Source organism: Saccopteryx bilineata, chromosome 2 (assembly GCF_036850765.1).
Source record: "Saccopteryx bilineata isolate mSacBil1 chromosome 2, mSacBil1_pri_phased_curated, whole genome shotgun sequence".
NCBI classification, from domain to species: domain Eukaryota; kingdom Metazoa; phylum Chordata; class Mammalia; order Chiroptera; family Emballonuridae; genus Saccopteryx; species Saccopteryx bilineata.
The window spans coordinates 279,807,609-279,826,621 of NC_089491.1; the positions used below are offsets into that span (position 1 = coordinate 279,807,609).

At 45.4% G+C, this 19,013-nt stretch overlaps 1 protein-coding gene across 1 annotated transcript; it reads left to right on the plus strand.

Annotated features, from left to right (window-relative positions):
* The first annotated feature begins 2,070 nt into the window (after window positions 1-2,070).
* MAEL (maelstrom spermatogenic transposon silencer) lies at window positions 2,071-17,972 on the plus strand. The gene is made up of 12 exons (XM_066254485.1): window positions 2,071-2,227; window positions 2,460-2,552; window positions 3,845-3,944; window positions 5,091-5,246; window positions 6,446-6,487; window positions 7,360-7,484; window positions 8,193-8,247; window positions 8,365-8,506; window positions 15,011-15,073; window positions 15,840-15,972; window positions 17,148-17,223; window positions 17,779-17,972. The coding sequence occupies exons 1-12, from the start codon at window positions 2,096-2,098 to the stop codon at window positions 17,970-17,972; spliced, it is 1,311 nt and encodes a 436-aa protein (XP_066110582.1). The 5' UTR covers window positions 2,071-2,095.
* The last annotated feature ends 1,041 nt before the right edge of the window (window positions 17,973-19,013 follow it).

The following is a 19,013-nucleotide window of genomic DNA, read 5'->3' on the forward strand; positions in this document are numbered from 1 at the left end:
CAATGTTTTCAAGACATTGGATATAAACACTGAGAGGTGAGTCATCAGAAGAGGACATTAAATAATTGTAACTATATTCCATATTATAGCTATGTTATATAACTTTCTAACCATGTTCAAGTAGAGCAGCGGTTCTCATATCGCCTAAAGCCATCGGAAAATACATATGTATTGTGTTTTGGTCGTTCGACCCCCGCCAGGGTCGCGACCCACAGGTTGAGAACCGCTGAAATAGAGGAAATATAGACCATGTTAAGTAGGAATATGGAAGATATAAAAATGGCTCAAATGAAATTCTAGAGATGAAAATGAAATGATCTGATACAAAAGAAAAATACACTTAGAATGGATTAATAGCAGATTAGGTATTGCAAAAGAAAAGATTAGGAAACAGGAAGAAATAGCAAAAGCTGCTGCAACATAAAAGAGAAAAGAGAATGAAAGAAAAAAATAAACTTTGGGCAACTCCAAGCAACCTAAAGAGGTGGTGAGGAAAGTTGGTGGTGGTGGTGGGGGGTGAAGATGCTCATTATCTGCATGGTGGTGATGGTATCACAGAGGCATGTGTATGTTAAACCTTATCAGAGTGTATACTTTAGATATCTTCAATTTATTATACTTCAGTTATGTCTCAACACTGTTACCAAAAAGCAGTCTGGAACTAAAATCCCAGACACAATCAACATGGGAGATGGCCATGGGGTGGTGGACGTGTTAGTTTCAGAGACCAAATGGGGAGAAGCAATAATTTTATAAGCTGTTTATCTATTTGGGAAGAACAGGTAATGGATACCTGTGAGCTGTACAGCTTGTTATAAAGCTGTTTTAAAACAAGTATCTTAACGTATGAGTAGCTGCTGGCTGAAACAACAGTGAATGTATTATTTGAAACCAGTGGAAGGGAAAGTAGAGAGTTCAGCAGGGTGACTAAATACACAAGATTAACACCTTCTGTACACACCAGCAGTAACCAATTAAGAAATATGATGGAGGCCCTGGCTGGTTGGCTCAGTGGTAGAACATCAGCCCAGAGTGTAGAAGTCCTGGGTTCATATCCCAGTCAGGGCACACAGGAGAGGCACCATCTGCTTCTTCACCCTCCCCCTCCTCTATGCCTCCTGCAGCCATGGCTGGACTGATTCAAGGGCATTGGCCATGGGCTGAGGATGGCTCATGGGGCCTCCACATCAGGGCCCTAAAAAATTAGCTCAGTTGAGAGCATAGTCCCAGATGGGCAGAGCATCAGCCCAGACAGGAGTTTCCCATGTGGATCTCTGTGGGGCGCATGCAGGAGTCTATCTCCCCTCCTCTTACTTAAATAATAATAATAATTTAAAAAAGAAAATATGATGGAAACAAGAAAGTTTTCATAATAGTTCCAAATATACTTAGGAATAACACTAACAAAAAATGCAGCAAACCTTGATGAGGAAATCAATAAAACTTTATTCAAGGACATTATTTTAAACCTCAGCATCTTACTGTGTTTCCTCCCTAACACTTAATATAAAAACTGCATTAAAAAAAAACAAACCAAACCATACTCTTTGCAACAATGTTACTTAAGCAAGGGAAAAACAATATTGGTTGAGTCACTTGTTTTTGTCTTCCTCTCCTCCTCCATCAAACTACAAATTGAGGGGAAAGCACATGTTTGTAATGTCCCTCAAGCTGTCCTCTACTGATCCCTTTCACAGTGCTGGGCGCAGTTGGTCCTTGACAGTCACAAAACACTTAAGGCCTGAAACACACTTTTCTCTTGCTTTGGACCCAGATTACGCAACAATGCTGCATGCCTTCCACGTGACAACTACATTGCTCCCCCCCACCTCTGGCAAATCGCCCCAGCCAATCAGAATGCTTCGCACCTGGACCACGCTCCACCCCTACCGCTGCACGCGGAGGGATCTTCCGTGCAGTGCAGACTGGTTTCTTCACCAGCGTGCCCAATGCGGCTGCGTGCCGCGCTCTGATTGGCTGAGAGCTGTGAGGGGGGAGGACTGCGTGCACAGCCACCTCAGTTACTAAAGGCGGGAGCCCGGCGAAGGTGCCCGTGGCTGGTGCTGCTGGCTCACGAAGTTCGGCCGCGTTCGCCATGCCGAACCGCAAGGCCACCAGGAACGCCTACTATTTCTTCGTGCAGGAGAAGATCCCCGAGCTGCGGCGGCGAGGCCTGCCTGTGGCCCGCGTGGCGGACGCCATCCCCTACTGCTCTGCTGATTGGGCGGTAAGGCCGCAGTGGGCTGGACAGTTGGGTGAGCACGCAGGAGGGACGGAGGCCTCAAAGAGGATGGCGATGCCACAGTCTCTGCCGGGAGGAGCGGTGGCTGCGGCCTGGCAGGGGGTCAAACTGACGCCTGAACCACAGCCAGCCCCGCGGGTGGGTGGGGGGGCGTGCACTCGGGCCTCACGGCTACTTCTCTTCGTGTCCCCCTCACCCCGCCTTGCGTTTCCCCAAGCTCCTGGGTCAAGATGAGAAGGAGAAGTACGTAGACATGGCTCGAGCGTGGAGGGCCGCCCAGGGGAAGGACTCAGGACCTTCAGAGAAGCAGGTAAAGTCCGCCAGCGACGAGCAGGCCCCTGCTTGGCGCCTGGGCACGTTCACCGGGTGCCGGGGTAGTGGCTGAGGGCCACAGAGGGCTGTCGTTTCGCTCCCTGGTGTCGGGATGCCTGTTGTCCCTGCAACGAGCTCCCGAAGTGCAGGGCCCAGGTTGGTGTCGTTTGGCGGCGAAGGCCCGGGAAACCCCCTTAAGGGGAAGCTGCAAGCCAGTGAACCCCAGTGAACACAGTGTGGTGGCATTTGGGGCCGGTGCCCAAGGACCGCTAAGGGTCTTTTTCAACCCTTGCACGATCAAAGAACCTTTCTTCGGATATTTAAAAAGTGGTGTGGACCAGTCTCTTTTTAGTATATGTGCTGCCGAAGCGAGCACAGACCAGTCTCTTTTTAAAATGATCCCTGGACCAGTCTCTTTTTAAAATGACCCCCAGAACCAAGCCTGCTGCTGTAAATGTTAAATATTGACATATCAGGACTTGCAGATGTTGGTGGATGTCTGTGTGCCTTCCAGATGAGAGCTGCATAAAGGGCATTTGAGTAAATATATATCTGTGGAGGTAGACTATAAAAAAGATTTGTTTCCTTGATTTGTGTCAAGAAAGGGCAGGGTAATTGTGCCCCTCTAGCCCCATGTTCTTTCCCATTCTTACACAGTGAAATTCCATTCTTTCTTTCAACTGACAACTTGGATGGGAATTCTTAAGAGCTTTGCTTGTTTTAGGTTTGAGAGGTTTTTATTTTGAGGATTTACGTTTGAGCAGAAGTTTCTAATCACTTTAATTTGTGTGTATTTATACTTGCGAGCCTTGTTTTCTGTTTTGTTTTTTCTTTTTCTTACTGCAGTTTGTTACAAAACGTTTCTTATCAGAAAGTAAGTTGTGTTGTCCACCTCACTGACACTTGAAGTCAGGGTGCTCTGGATTTTACTTCCAAGTGAAAAGCAATCCGCATTAGAGAACGCAGTCCTTTTGGACACCGGATTGGCACATGCTATGTGACTCAGTAGGATTAGTTAAGGTGATCAGTAATAGGCAAGGAGCTGTCAGCAAGGATGGTTGAACTTCTTACTCACTATTTATTCACCTGTGATCTAGGATATTTATAGATTTTTCCATTGGTGTCATTGACAGATGTGGCTGTGTTTACTGGTTGGGTTCATTGGCCTGGAGAGGTTACTGAAGTCATCTATGGGGTGTTTTGCAGCTACTTTGCTAAATTTAAGTATATATGACATAAAGTGCCCAGCAAGAGTGTAAGTATGTGGTGAATTGTTCTCTTCCTCCTTAGAAACCTGTTTACACCCCACTGAGGAAGCCAGGTGTGCTTGTACCACAGCGGACTGTCTCACCCCCAGATATGTCAAGCTTGTCTCTAAAAAGTGATCAAGGTACAGTGATCCTAACATGTTTTGCTTCCATAAATTTGGGTGCTCAAGTCACTGTGACATGTCTGTTGATCAGTAAATTTGTGTTCTGTTCATTTTGAACTTGCATTTCAAAGTAATTGATTGCAGTTGTTCGAGTTTGATGGCACTGAAGTTGTAAGAGATCAGGTAATTTGCATCTGTTGAAGTAACACTGGAGAGTTGTTTTGGGGGGGTTATTTTTGACAAAACTATTCTGTTGGTTTCTACCACTTCATGTGTTATTAAACATATTTAAGTGTTTATAGCTAAACACCTAAATGCATAGAGACTTAGCCTGACCTGTGGTGGTGCAGTGGATAAAGGGTAGACCTGAAACACTGAGGTCGGCGGTTCGAAACCCTGGGCTTGTCTGGTCAAGGCACATATAGAAAGTGATGCTTCCTGCTCCTCCCCACCCCTCTCCTCACTAAAATAAATAAATTAAAAAAATTTTTTTTAAATACATAGAGACTTAAATACATTTTAGTTATAACAGTAAAGATTAACTATTGACCTAGTCTAGAAAAGAACATAAATAGTAAGAGACCCTGCTGTTGTCTTCTGGCTGTTTTTATTCTTTGTTCTCTGCCTTTGTTGAAGGTGAATAGACTTTTAACAGTCTTAAATGTGGCTGTCTTGGTAAATAAGACCTTCGCAGATGCTCACATTTTTTCCTCCCTTTAAATAGTTTATAGGTGGTCTTATATAGTGGTAAAGAGTAAAGGGTGGACTAAATTGTCTATTTTTTTATATCAGAGGTTTTATTGCACTAACTTTTTTTCCTGCCCTTGACTTTATTTCCCAAACCCCTTATTTGTTGACTAAGGGTCTCAGCTTAAGTCATTCTTCAGATTCAGTGCTTATGTATAGCTAAATTATCTAGAGTGAGCTGAAAGTGTGAATAATTTCATTCCTTCATGCCATGAGTGGTTACTACTTTAAACCTTTATCAGTGTAATTGGAAAAATTTTGATTCATTTTTTTTTTCATACAGCAGGTTAGTTTTCTCTCTTCCAGCTTTTTAGAAATATAAGAACAAAGGAAAATGTTTCTAAAACTTTTGCTTTTGTAGAAGGGGTAAATTTGAGACACTCATCTGTTCACATCTTATGATTTTTTTTTTTTTAGCTCTCCTTGGAGGCACTTTTTATTTTTTGAACATATTTAGCCATGGCGAGCTGCCTCCTCACTGTGAACAGCGCTTTCTCCCCTGTGAACTAGGCTGTGTGAAATACTCTCTCCAAGAAGGCATTCTAGCTGACTTCCACAGTTTCATTAATCCTGGTAAGTAGCCAGATAGAGTACTTCTAGATCTTCAAAAATCCCAGTTTTATCTCGACTTTATTTGATAAACTTGTTTGTTTTTTCAAAAGCTGACACACAAGCTGAGTTCTTAAAATGAATTAAGACTTCATGATACTTGTTTGAAAAACTGTGAAGAATTAGGTGTTGACACAGCATCTTTGGCTTTAACCTCAAATAAGCTTTAGAGTTGGGTGGTTGGAGTGCCTGAGAACACGTAGCCTGCTCTTTGCTTGTTGGAATGTTCTAAAACTGCTTATGCTGGGCTCCCCTCAAGGGTTTCTTTACCTCTTAACTCACCAGCCATCACTGGTTTCTAACTGGCTGTTGCTTTGTATCCTGGAGCAAAATGCTTAACCCGCCTTCCTGAGCCTGTGAGCTCCATAAAGCGGGATTATTCCTATCGGAGAACTGCTCCGAGGTGCAGTGAGAAAGTGTGGGAATGGCCCCACACTTAGTTACAGCGTGTTCTCAGCATCTCTTCTTGCTGCGCCACCTGGTCAAAAGCAGTTTGTTACAAAGACATAGGATTTGTTTTCAGTTCTCAGGAGGGAAAGCAGTAGTCAGGGGAACACGGTACCTTTGAAGGTAAGTAGGAGAAGTGCATATGGAGAAGAGAAAAGGAGAAGAGGTAGAGGAAGGAAGACCTTCTTTAGTTTTGTCAATTGCTTTCAAATTCATGACAGTCAGCCTTTCTCCTTGTTTCTGCATGACAGAAAACTAACCCTGCACATACCATGAGAGGGGCGCCAAGCCAAATAACTGCTTTTTTTAAATGTGGCTGTAACATAGTAGAACAATAAATTTGGAGGCTTATCCCTCTGGGAAATACCTACACTGTATACCTTTCTCTGTCAAAGACCTCAGGAACACCTGAAGTCCAGCCTGGTTCCTGAGCTAAGATCCCTTGGGCACATATGTTCTTTATCTAGTATTTTTTCCTAGGTACAGAATAACTTTCTTTTGAAAGTGGCTTAGACAATACATCAGAATTCTTTGATACTTATCATACCTTTGGTTAAAAAAAAACCCTAATAAATAGGTTTAATATCTTATATTTTCACATAGCAGTAACACTATGTATGTTATGAACTTGGTCATCCTGCAGAATATGATTACTATAGGATAGCCAGACAGAGATGAGATCTCTGCTTCTCTCAACAACCCATTTTGTATTATAGGTGAAGTTCCACGAGGATTTCGGTTTCATTGTCAGGCAGCAAGTAAGTATATTGGCATTGAACGAACATGTGTGTGCCTGGTGAAGACTAACTGCTTTAACCAGACACACAGTGTGTGTTGAAGAACCCTGAGTTAATTGTTGGGGACTCTTCAGAGAAGTGGTGGACAGTGTACATGATCCTTAGGAACTCTAAAATGATGTAGACTTGAAGGATAATATTCCTTCTCCTCTATGGGCTTGTGGTTTTATTTTCTGCATATATCCTTTGGCTTCAAGTCGGCTGCTTTTACTGGCCAGATAACATAGGTGAGTCTTTCCAAGAGGCAACAGGTTATCTGGATTTAGGGCAATTGTCAGCATCCCTGCTCTTGTGCTTTGGGGCCATTATTAAGTCAATGTGAAAGGTGACCTGAACACAAGTCCTGTGCCACTGTGACAGTCCACCTGGTAACTGAAGTATGTACTAAGTGACAAAGGGGCAGTTGATATCTACGGTGTGAAGGCACTGGACAAAGGAATGTTTCACGTCCTGGGCAGGATGGAATGGGACACTGTGAGAGCTCATCGCACTGCTCAGAATGGTGCGCAGTTTAAAACATAAATTGTTTATTTTGGAAGCTTTTCATTTACTATTTGTAGACCGCAACTGAAGCAGGTAACTGAAGCAGCAGGAAGCAAACTGCTGATAATGGGGGACTACGATACTTAGTTCTGATTCTGGGCTTTCTCCAATATGTGTGTATCTCCTAGTTGATACAGTTACGTGTAAGATGGGTCAAGTGCTTAACCATCAACAGGCTTGGTACAAGTGCTTAAATATGTTACCCATCTCCTCATCCTGTGTTCCTGCTTCTGTACCACTGTGTATTTGTCTTGGATTTTGAACTCCTGTCTTCTCTGTATTTCCTTCAGGTGATTCCAGTCACAAGATTCCTATTTCAAACTTTGAATTAGGGTGTGACCAAGCAACTGTGCTCCAAAACCTGTATAGATTTATTCATCCAAACCCAGGGAACTGGCCACCTATCTACTGCAAGGTAATTTCATACTCCGAGGCACCTCCTTACATGTCAGAGGGTCCACAGAAGGGACCCGAGGAAGAACTGTGAGGGCCGGCTCTGTGTGACATGCTCACTGAATCGTGTGTAGTGCAGCTAGGTGTGGGGTGTGGTGGAGAGATTCTGAAGACGGCGGAAACTAAACGTGTGTCCACTTTGGTAGACGTCATGTTTTCAGTTCCTGAAATTCCTCCAGCGTCCCTTCAATGTCCTATGCCCTGAAGAAGGGACGCTCTGGTCCGTGTACCCGTTCTTCTCCTCCACAGGGTCCCTGTGTACTCACAGCCATTTCACAGCAGTCCCTGGACTCTCTTTTTGGTCTTCAGAGTTTGTTTTTTTTCTTTTTTTGGTCTAAACTCTTCCAGGCTAGGAGCTGAAACACGAGGTTTTAACCTCACTGTTTGTATAACCGTGAATAGATGATCTTTTTCTGAACATTGGTTTCTTCACTTCTTTCCCCTACGTCTCACTTTTTATGAAGTGTGTTAACATGTTTTATGAATGTACCTGGTTACTAACAACAGCAGTGTTTTCTAATATGTACACATAACTCTTTTTTATAGTTCTCATCTAGTTGTCACAGCCTCCTGTCTCCCCTTCCACCCCTCCACGCGTCCTGCCCACCCCCTCCCCCGAGCGAGAGTAACTCAGTGGAGAAAATACTAGTCAGTGTGTTCTCTTCCGCAGTCGGACGACAGGGCTAGAGTGAACTGGTGTCTGAAGCACATGGAGAAGGGGTCAGGTAAGTAGGCCACACTCCGCTCTGCGGGCTCTACTCTCTGCACTCGCTCCCATGTGACGTGATGTTCTCTGGACCGACGTCCACTGATTGCATCTGTTTTCCTGTTTACCGTTGAAGAAATCAGGCAAAACCTAGAACTTCTCACTGTTGAGGATCTTGTCGTGGGGATCTACCAGCAAAAACTGCTCAAGGAGCCGTCCAAGACCTGGGTTCGGAGTCTTCTAGATGTGGCCATGTGGGATTATTCTAGCAACACAAGGTATTTCTGTTGATCTTGTGATAGAGTGATCTTGACCTTTCTTCTGAACTGAGAAAATATGGTAGGATTAGTTTTGGCCTTTCTAGGCCATATTTTCCTATGAAACTCTGGGATCATTGTATTTCCTTGAATATAAGATCCCACTGACTGTGAAGTACCATACATTGTTATGTTTGCTACTAAAAACAAAAAATACTACTAGTTGAACTGTCAGCACTTCCTCACTTAGAACTTCTGCGCTGATGAAAGAATGTTTTATATCTATTTAGAGGTTTCATCACATAGAATTCTTGTGTTTACATGTAAGGAATATATAAGTGAAATAAATTAGCTGAAGTACTTTTATTTTGAAATAACTTTGTTTAGAAATAAGTGGTAAGAATAGTACAAAGAAGACCTATGTAGCATTTTCTCAGACTCAACTGTTAATGTTTTAATACCTTTCCTTTATAACTTTCTCTATGTTTGTATTCCACTTGAGAGTAAGTTGCTGTTTTGCCTTTTACCCCTCAATAGCCAAGTTTTCTCTTTAAGAACAAGAACACTTTGTGTTACATGTGTAGGATCACACAGGGTATTGCCATTGATACAAGACTATCATCTAACCTAAAGGCCATAGAAACATTTTGCTAGTTCCAATTATGTCTTTTATAACAACAACACCAAAAAAATCTGGTTGGTCTAGGTTTCAAGCCAGATCCCATGTTGCATTGAATAGGTCCTAATCTGGAGTAGTTCCTTGCTCTGGTTTTTATGACCTGATGTTTGGATGAGCGCAGGCCGGCTAGGTACAGTGTTTCTCAGTCTGGTCTGCCTGTGTTTCCTTGTGAGGAAGTGTGGTTGCGTGTTCTTGTAATGTGTCTTCTGGTGTCACATCTGAGCACATGTTCATCCAGGTACTGGTAATAACTTTGACCATCTGCTTAAGACAGTGTCTGCCTGACTTCCCATCAGAAAGTTTGTGTTTTCCACCTTCTGTTCCCGAAACTTGAACCTGCTAGTTTTTGCATCCATTGGTGATTTATGCACGCATCTATCATTCCTGTATTTGTGAAGTGATTTTCTAATCCCCTTGTTGTGTTCTACTGTGAAGAAGAACTTATCCTTTCGCTGATTTATCCTCATTCACATATTCTGTGAGTGTGGACTCAATGGATTCCTGTTTTATTCAGTGGGCTGAATGCTGCTATCTCTGTAATGCTGCTTTCCATTTACTGTTGAGGCCGGGGGTGGGGGGCGGTGCTTCAGAGCAGGGGTTTCTGTGTCCCTTGGGCATCCTCTCGTCCGTCTGTTCATCCTTTGTGCTGCGGCTCACCTGCCCTTCCCCTGCTGCATCTGTGGGTGCGGCTGCCCCGGGAGCCCCATCCTTAGGTGAGGAGAGGGTGAGGGACAGGCTCTGGGCACCAGGTGTGCTCCTCCCTCCCGGAACACTGTGCCCCCGTCTGCCCTCAGCGGAGCAGGCTCTGCAGGTGTGCATGCTCACAGCCTTGCACACGTGCATGCATCTCCGTCTCTGTCTGAGTTCCACGGAACCTGTAGCTCTAGGCCGCCCCCAGGGAGTCCTCTGGGTGCCAGGTCTCTATTTTTGTATTTCCCTTTTCTGGGAGAGGAGCCTGGCACTCGGGATTGTCACGTGCTTGTTCAGTCCTAGAATACATTAGACCTCGTTCCAGGACTGGTAAGTGACACCACAGTGAATAGACAGACTGTTAACTTAGCTCAGGATGGGTTTTCAGTTGTTTTTCAGGCTGAGGGTAAAGACTCAAAATAGTTTGTTCAAAAGCTTTTGTGCGCCCTGGCCGGTTGGCTCAGCGGTAGAGCGTCGGCCTGGCGTGCGGGGGACCCGGGTTCGATTCCCGGCCAGGGCACATAGGAGAAACGCCCATTTGCTTCTCCACCCCCACCCCCTCCTTCCTCTCTGTCTCTCTCTTCCCCTCCCGCAGCCAAGGCTCCACTGGAGTAAAGATGGCCTGGGCGCTGGGGATGGCTCCTTGGCCTCTGCCCCAGGCGCTAGAGTGGCTCTGGTCGCGGCAGAGCCATGCCCCGGAGGGGCAGAGTATCACCCCCTGGTGGGCAGAGCGGCGCCCCTGGTGGGCGTGCCGGGTGGATCCCGGTCGGGCGCATGCGGGAGTCTGTCTGACTGTCTCTCCCTGTTTCCAGCTTCAGAAAAATACAACAACAACAAAAAAAGCTTTTGTGGTCCTGGCCGGTTAGCTCAGTTGGTTAAGAGCATCATCCTGAAACGACAAGGCTAGGGTTTGATTCCATCAGGGCACACATGGGAAGCAACCAGTGAATACATGACTGAGTGGAACAGCGGATGAATGCTTCCCTTCCCCTCCTCTATCTTTCCTTCCTCTCTCTGTCTCTAAAAGTCAATCAACTAAAAAACTTTAAGCCCTGGCTGGATAGCTTGGTTGGTTAGAGCATCGTCCTGAAGCGCAGAGGTTGCCAGTTCCATCCCCGGTCAGGGCGCATGCAGTAACAGTTTGATGTTCCTGTCTCTCTCCCTGCCTCTCAAAAAGGCAAACAAACAAAAAAACGTTACTTGGTTTAGATTTTTTTCTTTGCTTTCAGAGTGGTTCAGTTATTCTTTTGAAATATATTTCAGTCCATTTGCTAGTTCTCCATTTTTGTCTCCTTCCATCTCGGTTTAATCTCTTGAAAGTGCAGTGTGTTAACACGGTTCACACGAGAGAGCGTGTTCAGAAGGAACACTCACTGCAGTCTAGTTCTGTGAAGGAGCTCCTTGGATCGCATTGAATGTATAAATTAACTGGGGAGAATGGAAATCCTTATCAAGTTGAATTCTGTCCAAAGAACGGGGTGTTTTTTCAGAAATTTTTTATTCATGTCTATTTTTGGGTCTTGCCAGTCTGTTTTGAAACTTTTCGTGCGCAGCTTGTGCGTTTCAGGGCGGGTGAATGTCATAGGGCAGAGCTGTGCAGCTTGGGGAGCGCTGACTGCGGGGCTTTGTGACTGATAGGGTCCGCCTGGGCATCTCTTCCCTTGGAAATCAGACACTTTCCATAGGTTTCCACATTGATGTGAAAGTCTGCAAAGTGCTGGTCTCAAAAGTTTTGAAATTTCCTTTGTTTTAATGGTTCTTATACTTTCCTGTTATTTTTGCTTCCCCTTCCCCCCCCAAACCAAGCTAGCTTAGTCTAACAGTGTTTATTTTGTTAATTGTTTTTCATAATAATGGATTTTTTATTGATTTTATTTGTGTTCATAATAATGGATTTTAATTTATTAGATCTGCTTTGTCATTCTTTTATTAATTTTATAGTTTTATCTTGTTTTCTTTGTACTTTTGTTCTTTTTCTAGTCTTTTGGGTTCTGAACTTAATTCATTAATTTTTTATTTTATTTTTCAATTACATTTACATTTAATATTCTTTTGTTTTTGTTTCGGGTATGCAGTGTGTTTTTATTGATAAATGTGTAGTAGTGTGAATTTTCTTCTAACTTAGCTTTCAGTGCACAGTAGACTGACATACAGTATTTGTCATTTAAGAAAAATTCTGTCTTTAACCCAGGAGTTAACATAAGGCTTTTCAGTGTGTGGACGGAGGGGGTCTTTCTGGTTCTTGTCAGTCAACTCATTGTCTCTGTGTCAGATGCGGGGCTGCTGTCCTGGGTCTGGCAGCACGCGGACACGGCCCTGAGGGCAAGGGTGAGGACGAGAGGGCCTGCTCGGAGCCCTGGCTCGCTCTGGCATTTCAGCTGGGCAGGGGCTGCTCTCGGGTTTCGTACCTCCCAGCAGGAGCTGCTCTTGTCACACAGCCACCTTCAGCGTGGCTAGGGTTGAGGAGATGAGGAGGACGGGACTACTGGCGGGCAGGGATGCTGTTTGCCTCCGTTCCCTGGGTTGTTGGTGCCCTGGGGTGATGGGGGTGGGCTTCCTGGGTGGGGGTCCTCCAGGGTGCAGGCTCCCCTTGGCCACGTTCAGAGTTAGAAGCAAGGCTGCAGAGCTGAGTTGGGTACTTGCTGTTTGGTGAGAACTAACAGAGGGATGGTTGACAGGGGGCTGCGTGCTCAGCTGGGCTTCACCTCCGAGTGAAGGAGGCACGTGGGGCCCTCGACGGTAGATGCACACCTACTCAGAGGACATACTCATTTGTGACTTTATGTTATGACTATGGAATACAGTTTCACATGCATTTGAGATTTGTGGCCGCAAAGTGAATATTAATAGTTTAACAAAGTTCTTATTTTTAGCCTATGTTTTGGAATGAATCTTCCTTCACCAGAAAATACACTTGACAGTTTTAGGGGGGTTGGTGGGATGATGGGATGATTTGGAGGAAGAGAATCTAGTAGTATGAGTAAAAGCAGATAGAAGCACTGTCACTTTTTTTTTTTGTATTTTTCCAAAGCTGGAAACGGGGAGGTAGTCAGACAAACTCCCGCATGTGCCTGACCGGGATCCACCCAGCATGCCCACCAGGGGGCGATGCTCTGCCCATCTTGGGGCATCGCTCTGCTGCAATCAGAGCCATTCTAGCGCCTGAGGCAGAGGCCACAGAGCCATCCTCAGCTGCGGGAGGGGAAGAGAGAAACAGAGAGGAAGGAGAGGGGGAGGAGTGGAGAAGCAAATGGGCGCTTCTTCTGTGTGCCCTGGCCGGGAATCGAACCCGGGACTCCTGCACGCCAGGCCAATGCTCTACCACTGAGCCAACTGGCCAGGGCCAGCACTGTCACTTTTAAAAGCACAGTTGGCTGTGAACAACACAGTTTGAACTGAGTGGGTCCATGGTGCGCATGGGCTCTGCAGCAGACACCTGTCCTGGCCTGGGTCGTGGTGGGCATCGTGGCTACAGAGGGCCAACTGTCTGCATTGATCTAGCTAGTGTTATACGGGGCAGATGCATCGCAGAGTCTGGTATCTGCAGGGACCTGAGCCAGACCCTGCGCATCGGAGGGACACCTGATGTTTATAGGGAGTCACAGTTATATACAGACTTTCAGGAGCACAGGGGCTTGGCACCCCTAACCCCCTGTATTGTCAGGGGTCAACTGTATAATGGTAGATTGGGAGACATTTTTTCTCTGGATCATACTTTTGTAGGGTTTTATTTTGTCCAGTTTTCTGTGTTTTAGCCCTGGAATACATTGTTAGTTCTCCATCTGCTTTCGCTTCAGGTACGATCTTTAACGGAAACATGTATATGAGGCTAGTACTCTCGGGGTGTAAGTTCTAGACAAGGAGCAGAACTAACTAGAATATTAAAATGACTTGATTCCATGTGAGTATGTAAGAATGTAGGTTAATTTTAACCTAAGGCTTCATTTTAGTGATAGAGTTTTATGAATCATATTTATTGAATCACTTTTTGGAAAAGCAGTGGGAAATTCCTAATTTTATTTTAGATAAATCTTCTATTCAGTTAAATAACTTCCATTAACTACAGATAACTTTTTTTTTTTTAATCAAGTAAGAGGAGGGGACGCAGAGACAGACTCCCACATATGCCCCAACCAGGATCCACCTGGAAAGCCCACTAGGGGACGATGCTCTGCCCATGTCGTGCTGCTGCTCTACTGCTCAGCAACCAAGCTATTTTAGCGCCTGAGGGAGGCCATGGAACCATCCTCAGCCCCATGAGGCCAGCTTGTTCATTTGAGCCTTAGCTGGGGGAGGGGTGGTGGTGAAGCAGATGGTTGCTTATCCTATGTGCCCTGACCAGGAATCAAACCTGGGATTTCTATATGCCAGGCTCACGTTCTACCACTGAGCCAACTGGCCAGGGGTGACGTTTTATCCTTAACGGTTTAGCGTGTTGGTTCTTTGAAGTGAAGACTCTTGCTGAGGTCAGGCAGGCTCTGCATTGAGTGGCACTGCCGTTTGGAGTGGTGGGTGCCTGTCACATGGTGGAGAGACATGCACAGACTGTCCTGTCTCCATTGTGAAAGTGCACTGTTGTCACTTCCTGTCCAGCATCACCTCAGTGATGCCTCTCGTGCCGCCTGATCTGAACGGTCATCCTCCAGCATTTCATACCATCGCTCTTGTCTGTTTTTCCTGCCTTAGAACTTATTAAATTATTATGTGTGATGCTTCCATATTTTTTTACCTGTCTTGCCCATTACAAAGTCAGTCTTGGGTGGATAAGAGCTCCTGTGTTTCATTCAGCACTGTGTCCCCATGCCTGGAACACGTCTGGTAACTGTTTGCACTCAGCAAGCATTTGCTGAGTGAGTGAATGTTAACCAGGGTCACTAATGTGTTGCTGGAACACTCATTTTATTTGAAGCTAAAATGACCTGTTCTGGTTATGTGTGGCTTGCAAAGCATCATAAGTTTGCATCAGAGGAGGTAAAAAATCTGTCCTTTTTTTAAAATCTAGTTTTTGTGTATTCGATTTAGAAGCCTTAATCTTTAAGTAATAGTATCAGTTTTTCTTGAATGATTTCAGCTAGGTAAATTAGAAGTAGGCATGTAAAAAAGCCCATAAGCAGTGCTCCTTTCAGATTGGATAGTAAAGCCCTTCTCTTACACAGGTGCAAGTGGCATGAAGAAAATGACATTCTCTTCTGCGCTTTGGCTGTTTGCAAGAAAATTGCGTAAGTTAGCAGAAGGAGCCCCTTCCCCTACTGGCGCTGCCGCGTCTCCAGCATCGGGCTGGCTGTTGTTTAGCAAGTGGGGTGAATCAGTGCTCACCCTTCTTTCCACAGTTCTCTTAAAACAAGTGAAGTTTCGTTCACGTTTTTTTACTGTTCTGCCACGTCCCTGCCTGTCGGGCAGTTACCACTGAGCGATGTGGGTGAACCTTCACAAGCACTCACTGACCCTCCCTGCCGAGAGTCCTGCGGGAGAACGTTTTCCCCTCCTGTCCCCTTCTGCCGCACTGACAGGCCAGCACTTCCTTGTGAAGGTGCTGGAAGTGTGCAGACTCTCCTTCTCCTTCTGTGGGGAAGGCACCTTGAGCCTCAGCTCCTGGGGGCCCTGGTGGTCCCTCTGCATGCCAGTGGGGTCGGGGCTGAGGGGAGGGAAGGTTTTTAAGTTGTAGCCTTAGTTCTGGTGCTGGCCTCTCCCTGCCTTAGTGTGTGAGAGTTCTAGTAACCTTCACCTCATTCACATCCCCTCACAGTGAACCTGACGTTATGTCTGGTGATCAGAATACCAAGGGTTAGAAATAGGGGAACATACTGAAGTGAAAGTGCCCACCAGTGGTGGCCAGTTGTATGTTTATCGCTCCCATTCCAGTGCCTTCTCAGGATCTGTTTGTTTGCCCAGTGTACTGCTGCCCGGCCTTCCTATTAGAGCGTTAACGGTGGGTGTGCGGGGTGCTGGATGTGGTGCAGGTGGTGAGCCTTTCTCCCCTTGAAGGTACTGCATCAGCAACTCTCTGGCCACGCTCTTCGGGATCCAGCTCACTGAGGCCCATGTGCCACTGCAGGACTACAAGGCCAGCAGCAGGGTGACACCCAGAATGGTCATTCTAGATGCAGGGCGGTACCAGGTAAGCGCTGACTTGGGGAGCTGGGTCTCTTCTCATGTCCTACTCTGCGGTCCTGGCTGACGGCAGCTAAAGGTCAGCCATAGGTTCTCTCCCCTTAGACAGTTTTAAATCTTCATGGCGTGTCAGGCCGAGTGGCCCCTTTGCCCTGACCCTGGTCAGTTCAGGAGCTGGGCACTAACCTTCCAAGTACCTGACTGCGTGCATCACTTCCTGGGTGGCCACACCTGGTAAAGCTGTTAGAATGCGTATGTGATTCTTTTAAATGTTAAAGAGATGAAAACATACTGTAATAAAATCTCCACAGAGTGTCAGACAGTTCTAAATCTAGGTGGATCTTGCATAAAACCCTTTTTTTCCTGGTATAGTTGCCTACTTTCATTAATGAAGTGTTAAGAAAATGAAAATCAGCAATCTTTATTTTTGATAGAGACAGAGTCAGTGAGAGGGACAGATAGGGACAGACAGACAGAAAGGAAGAGAGATGAGAAGCATCAGTTCTTCATTGTGGCACCTTAGTTGTTCATTGATTGCCTTCTCACATGTACCTTGACCAGGGGGCCACAGCAGAGCAAGCGACCCCCTGCTCAAGCCAATGACCTTGGGCTTCACAACCTTTGGGCTCAAGCCAGTAACCATGGGGTTATGTCTGTGATCCCACGCTCCAGCCAGCAACCCTGTGCTCAAGCTGGTGAGCCTGTGCTCAAGCGGCGACCTCGGGGTTTCAAACCTGGGTCTTCCGTGTCCCAGTCCAACTCTTTATCCCCTGCGCCACCGCATGGTCAGGCTAAAATTGGCAATCTTTATACAGAACACTTTGAAACATTCTAAAAATTAAATACCGGAATATAGGTAATATAATTATTTAAAATATATACTTCAGAGACGTATAATGTTGGATTCAGGGTTGATTAAAAGCTCTCATCTCCCTACCGCCTGCCTCCTCGCTCAGAAGCACCCTGTACACCCAGAGGTTCTGGGTTCCATTCTGGCCAGGGTTCCCCACCCCAGGACAGCCCCCTGCTCCCTCCACAGCGCTGCTTTTCAGAAGTTGGTCAGACACTGGGAAAGTGGCTTTTAGTGTTTTTTAAAGAGTAATTTGAAATTGTCCTAGATGATCCAATAATTGATAAGAAATGAGTGGATTTTTCCTTCCTGGTGTTTTTTCCTTTTAATAGAAGCTAAGGTTTGGAAGTCCGGGATTCTCTTATTTCAACTACTCCAATCAGGAACCCAGATCTAGCACGCCCATTGGTAAGCATCCTGGTAGGTGAGCCTGTGCATCCCAGGGGCGGGGCCTCGCAGCCAATGGGGACCTCAGGGTGTGGCCTTAGGCGTTTGCTAGGTGTTGGCTTTGGGATCTAAGATCTGGTTGAATTGGGAGTCTAATTTGTCACTAGCATATTAAAAAATTGGGATATGTACATTTTTTATGTCACTTTGATAGTTTAACTTACTCAGATTTGTTTAGGGGATTTAAACTTAGCTATTAACTCTTGTAGCAGCTGTAATTTTATGATTTTGGTACGAGGATGTCTTTGGGGAAAGGGGAAAGTTTAAAACCTAGTGACATGAAACTCAGGTGCTGCCCAAAGAACGTTGGGTAAGGGGGCCAGGGTTGGAAACCAGCAGAAGCCCTTGTTCAGCCTTTGCCCGACTCAGAGCCTCTCTCTGCGGCCCCCTCCATCCATCAGGGCCTGGTGGGGGCGGGGGTGGGGAACGGGCTGCAGGAGGACGCCAGCCGATGGAGGCTCTCTTTACAATAAACTATAAAGTGGCCCTTCTTTTCTTGCGTGTCCAATGCCTTAGGTGACGGCCCTCCTGGGGTGAGGCTTTCTGGCCCAAACAGCAGTGTTCGGGGAAGAGGGATCACGCGCTTGCTGGAGGGCATCTCTAGTCCCCCTGGCAACGGGGACACGCGCGGGTTCTCCAGCTGTGAGGCCGCACTCTCGCTGTACCGGGCCCAGAAGGACGGCTACAGGTCTTTCTCCTCTCAGTTTTAATGATGGCACTTTTCCAATTTCTGGAAAACTCACAGGCTCAAGTTCCCTTCTGACCACAGCCATATTAACAAGCAGACCACATCAATGATAAATGTCACTACTCTAAAAACTGCTTAATTTGTAAGGAAATTCTGTTTCATAGATTAAAGGTAATTGTGGTTGGAGAAATGTTGGTATTCTTTGCGTTTTCTCAAGGGCGTGTTCTGCTTCCTGACAGTAATGGGAGTGCCTTTGAATCAAGGTTTGAGTTCTGTCAGGACAAAAGTGTTATTTGTGGATCTGTGGTTTGGGAATGTTCTGTTTTGACCCTCTTTTCCTCCACAATAAAGACATTTGAATATCTGTTAAGAAAGGTTTTGTAATAGTGTTAATGCATCTCTTCCCATGATGATATGTAGAACCTTTCTCTTGAGATCTGCTGGCTATTTTCATTGCAAATATCTAAGAAAATGAGCCTTTAACAAAAATAAAGTTTTGTTATTTAAAGTCTTTGAAATAATGTGGACTCTGGCAAAAGGAATCATTTGAATGTTGAGAAGCCGAAATGGGATCGTGTAGTTCAGGGGTCTCAAACTCAACTCAGCATGTGGGCCGCAGAGCAAGATCACAGCCGTTCGGCGGGCCGCACTAGGTCTACAAAAGGCAACTGTTATGCAACACTTGTCTCACTGCAGTTGAAAACAAAAAAAAATCAGTACAACAAGCACAGTCATACATGCAGTTTACTCAGTGTCACAAAACGACCAGAAACTGTAGTTCGCATCACAACTGCTATTAACTAAGCTAATATCTAGCTAGGATGCTAGAGAAATGAAAAATACAAGTAGGCCCCTAGGCTTACTTAATTTTATCCAAAATATTTTGAACTTCATGGATTAGTCTATGAAGCTTTTTGACAAGTTGTGTTTTTTCTCTACTACTTATTGTGTATTTTTAAAAATAAATAGGGCATCGTAATGGAATCCAAAACCAAGTCATAACTAAATGATAATAAAAATTCTGCAGGAAAATTGAACAATAAATATTACATAATACATTAGA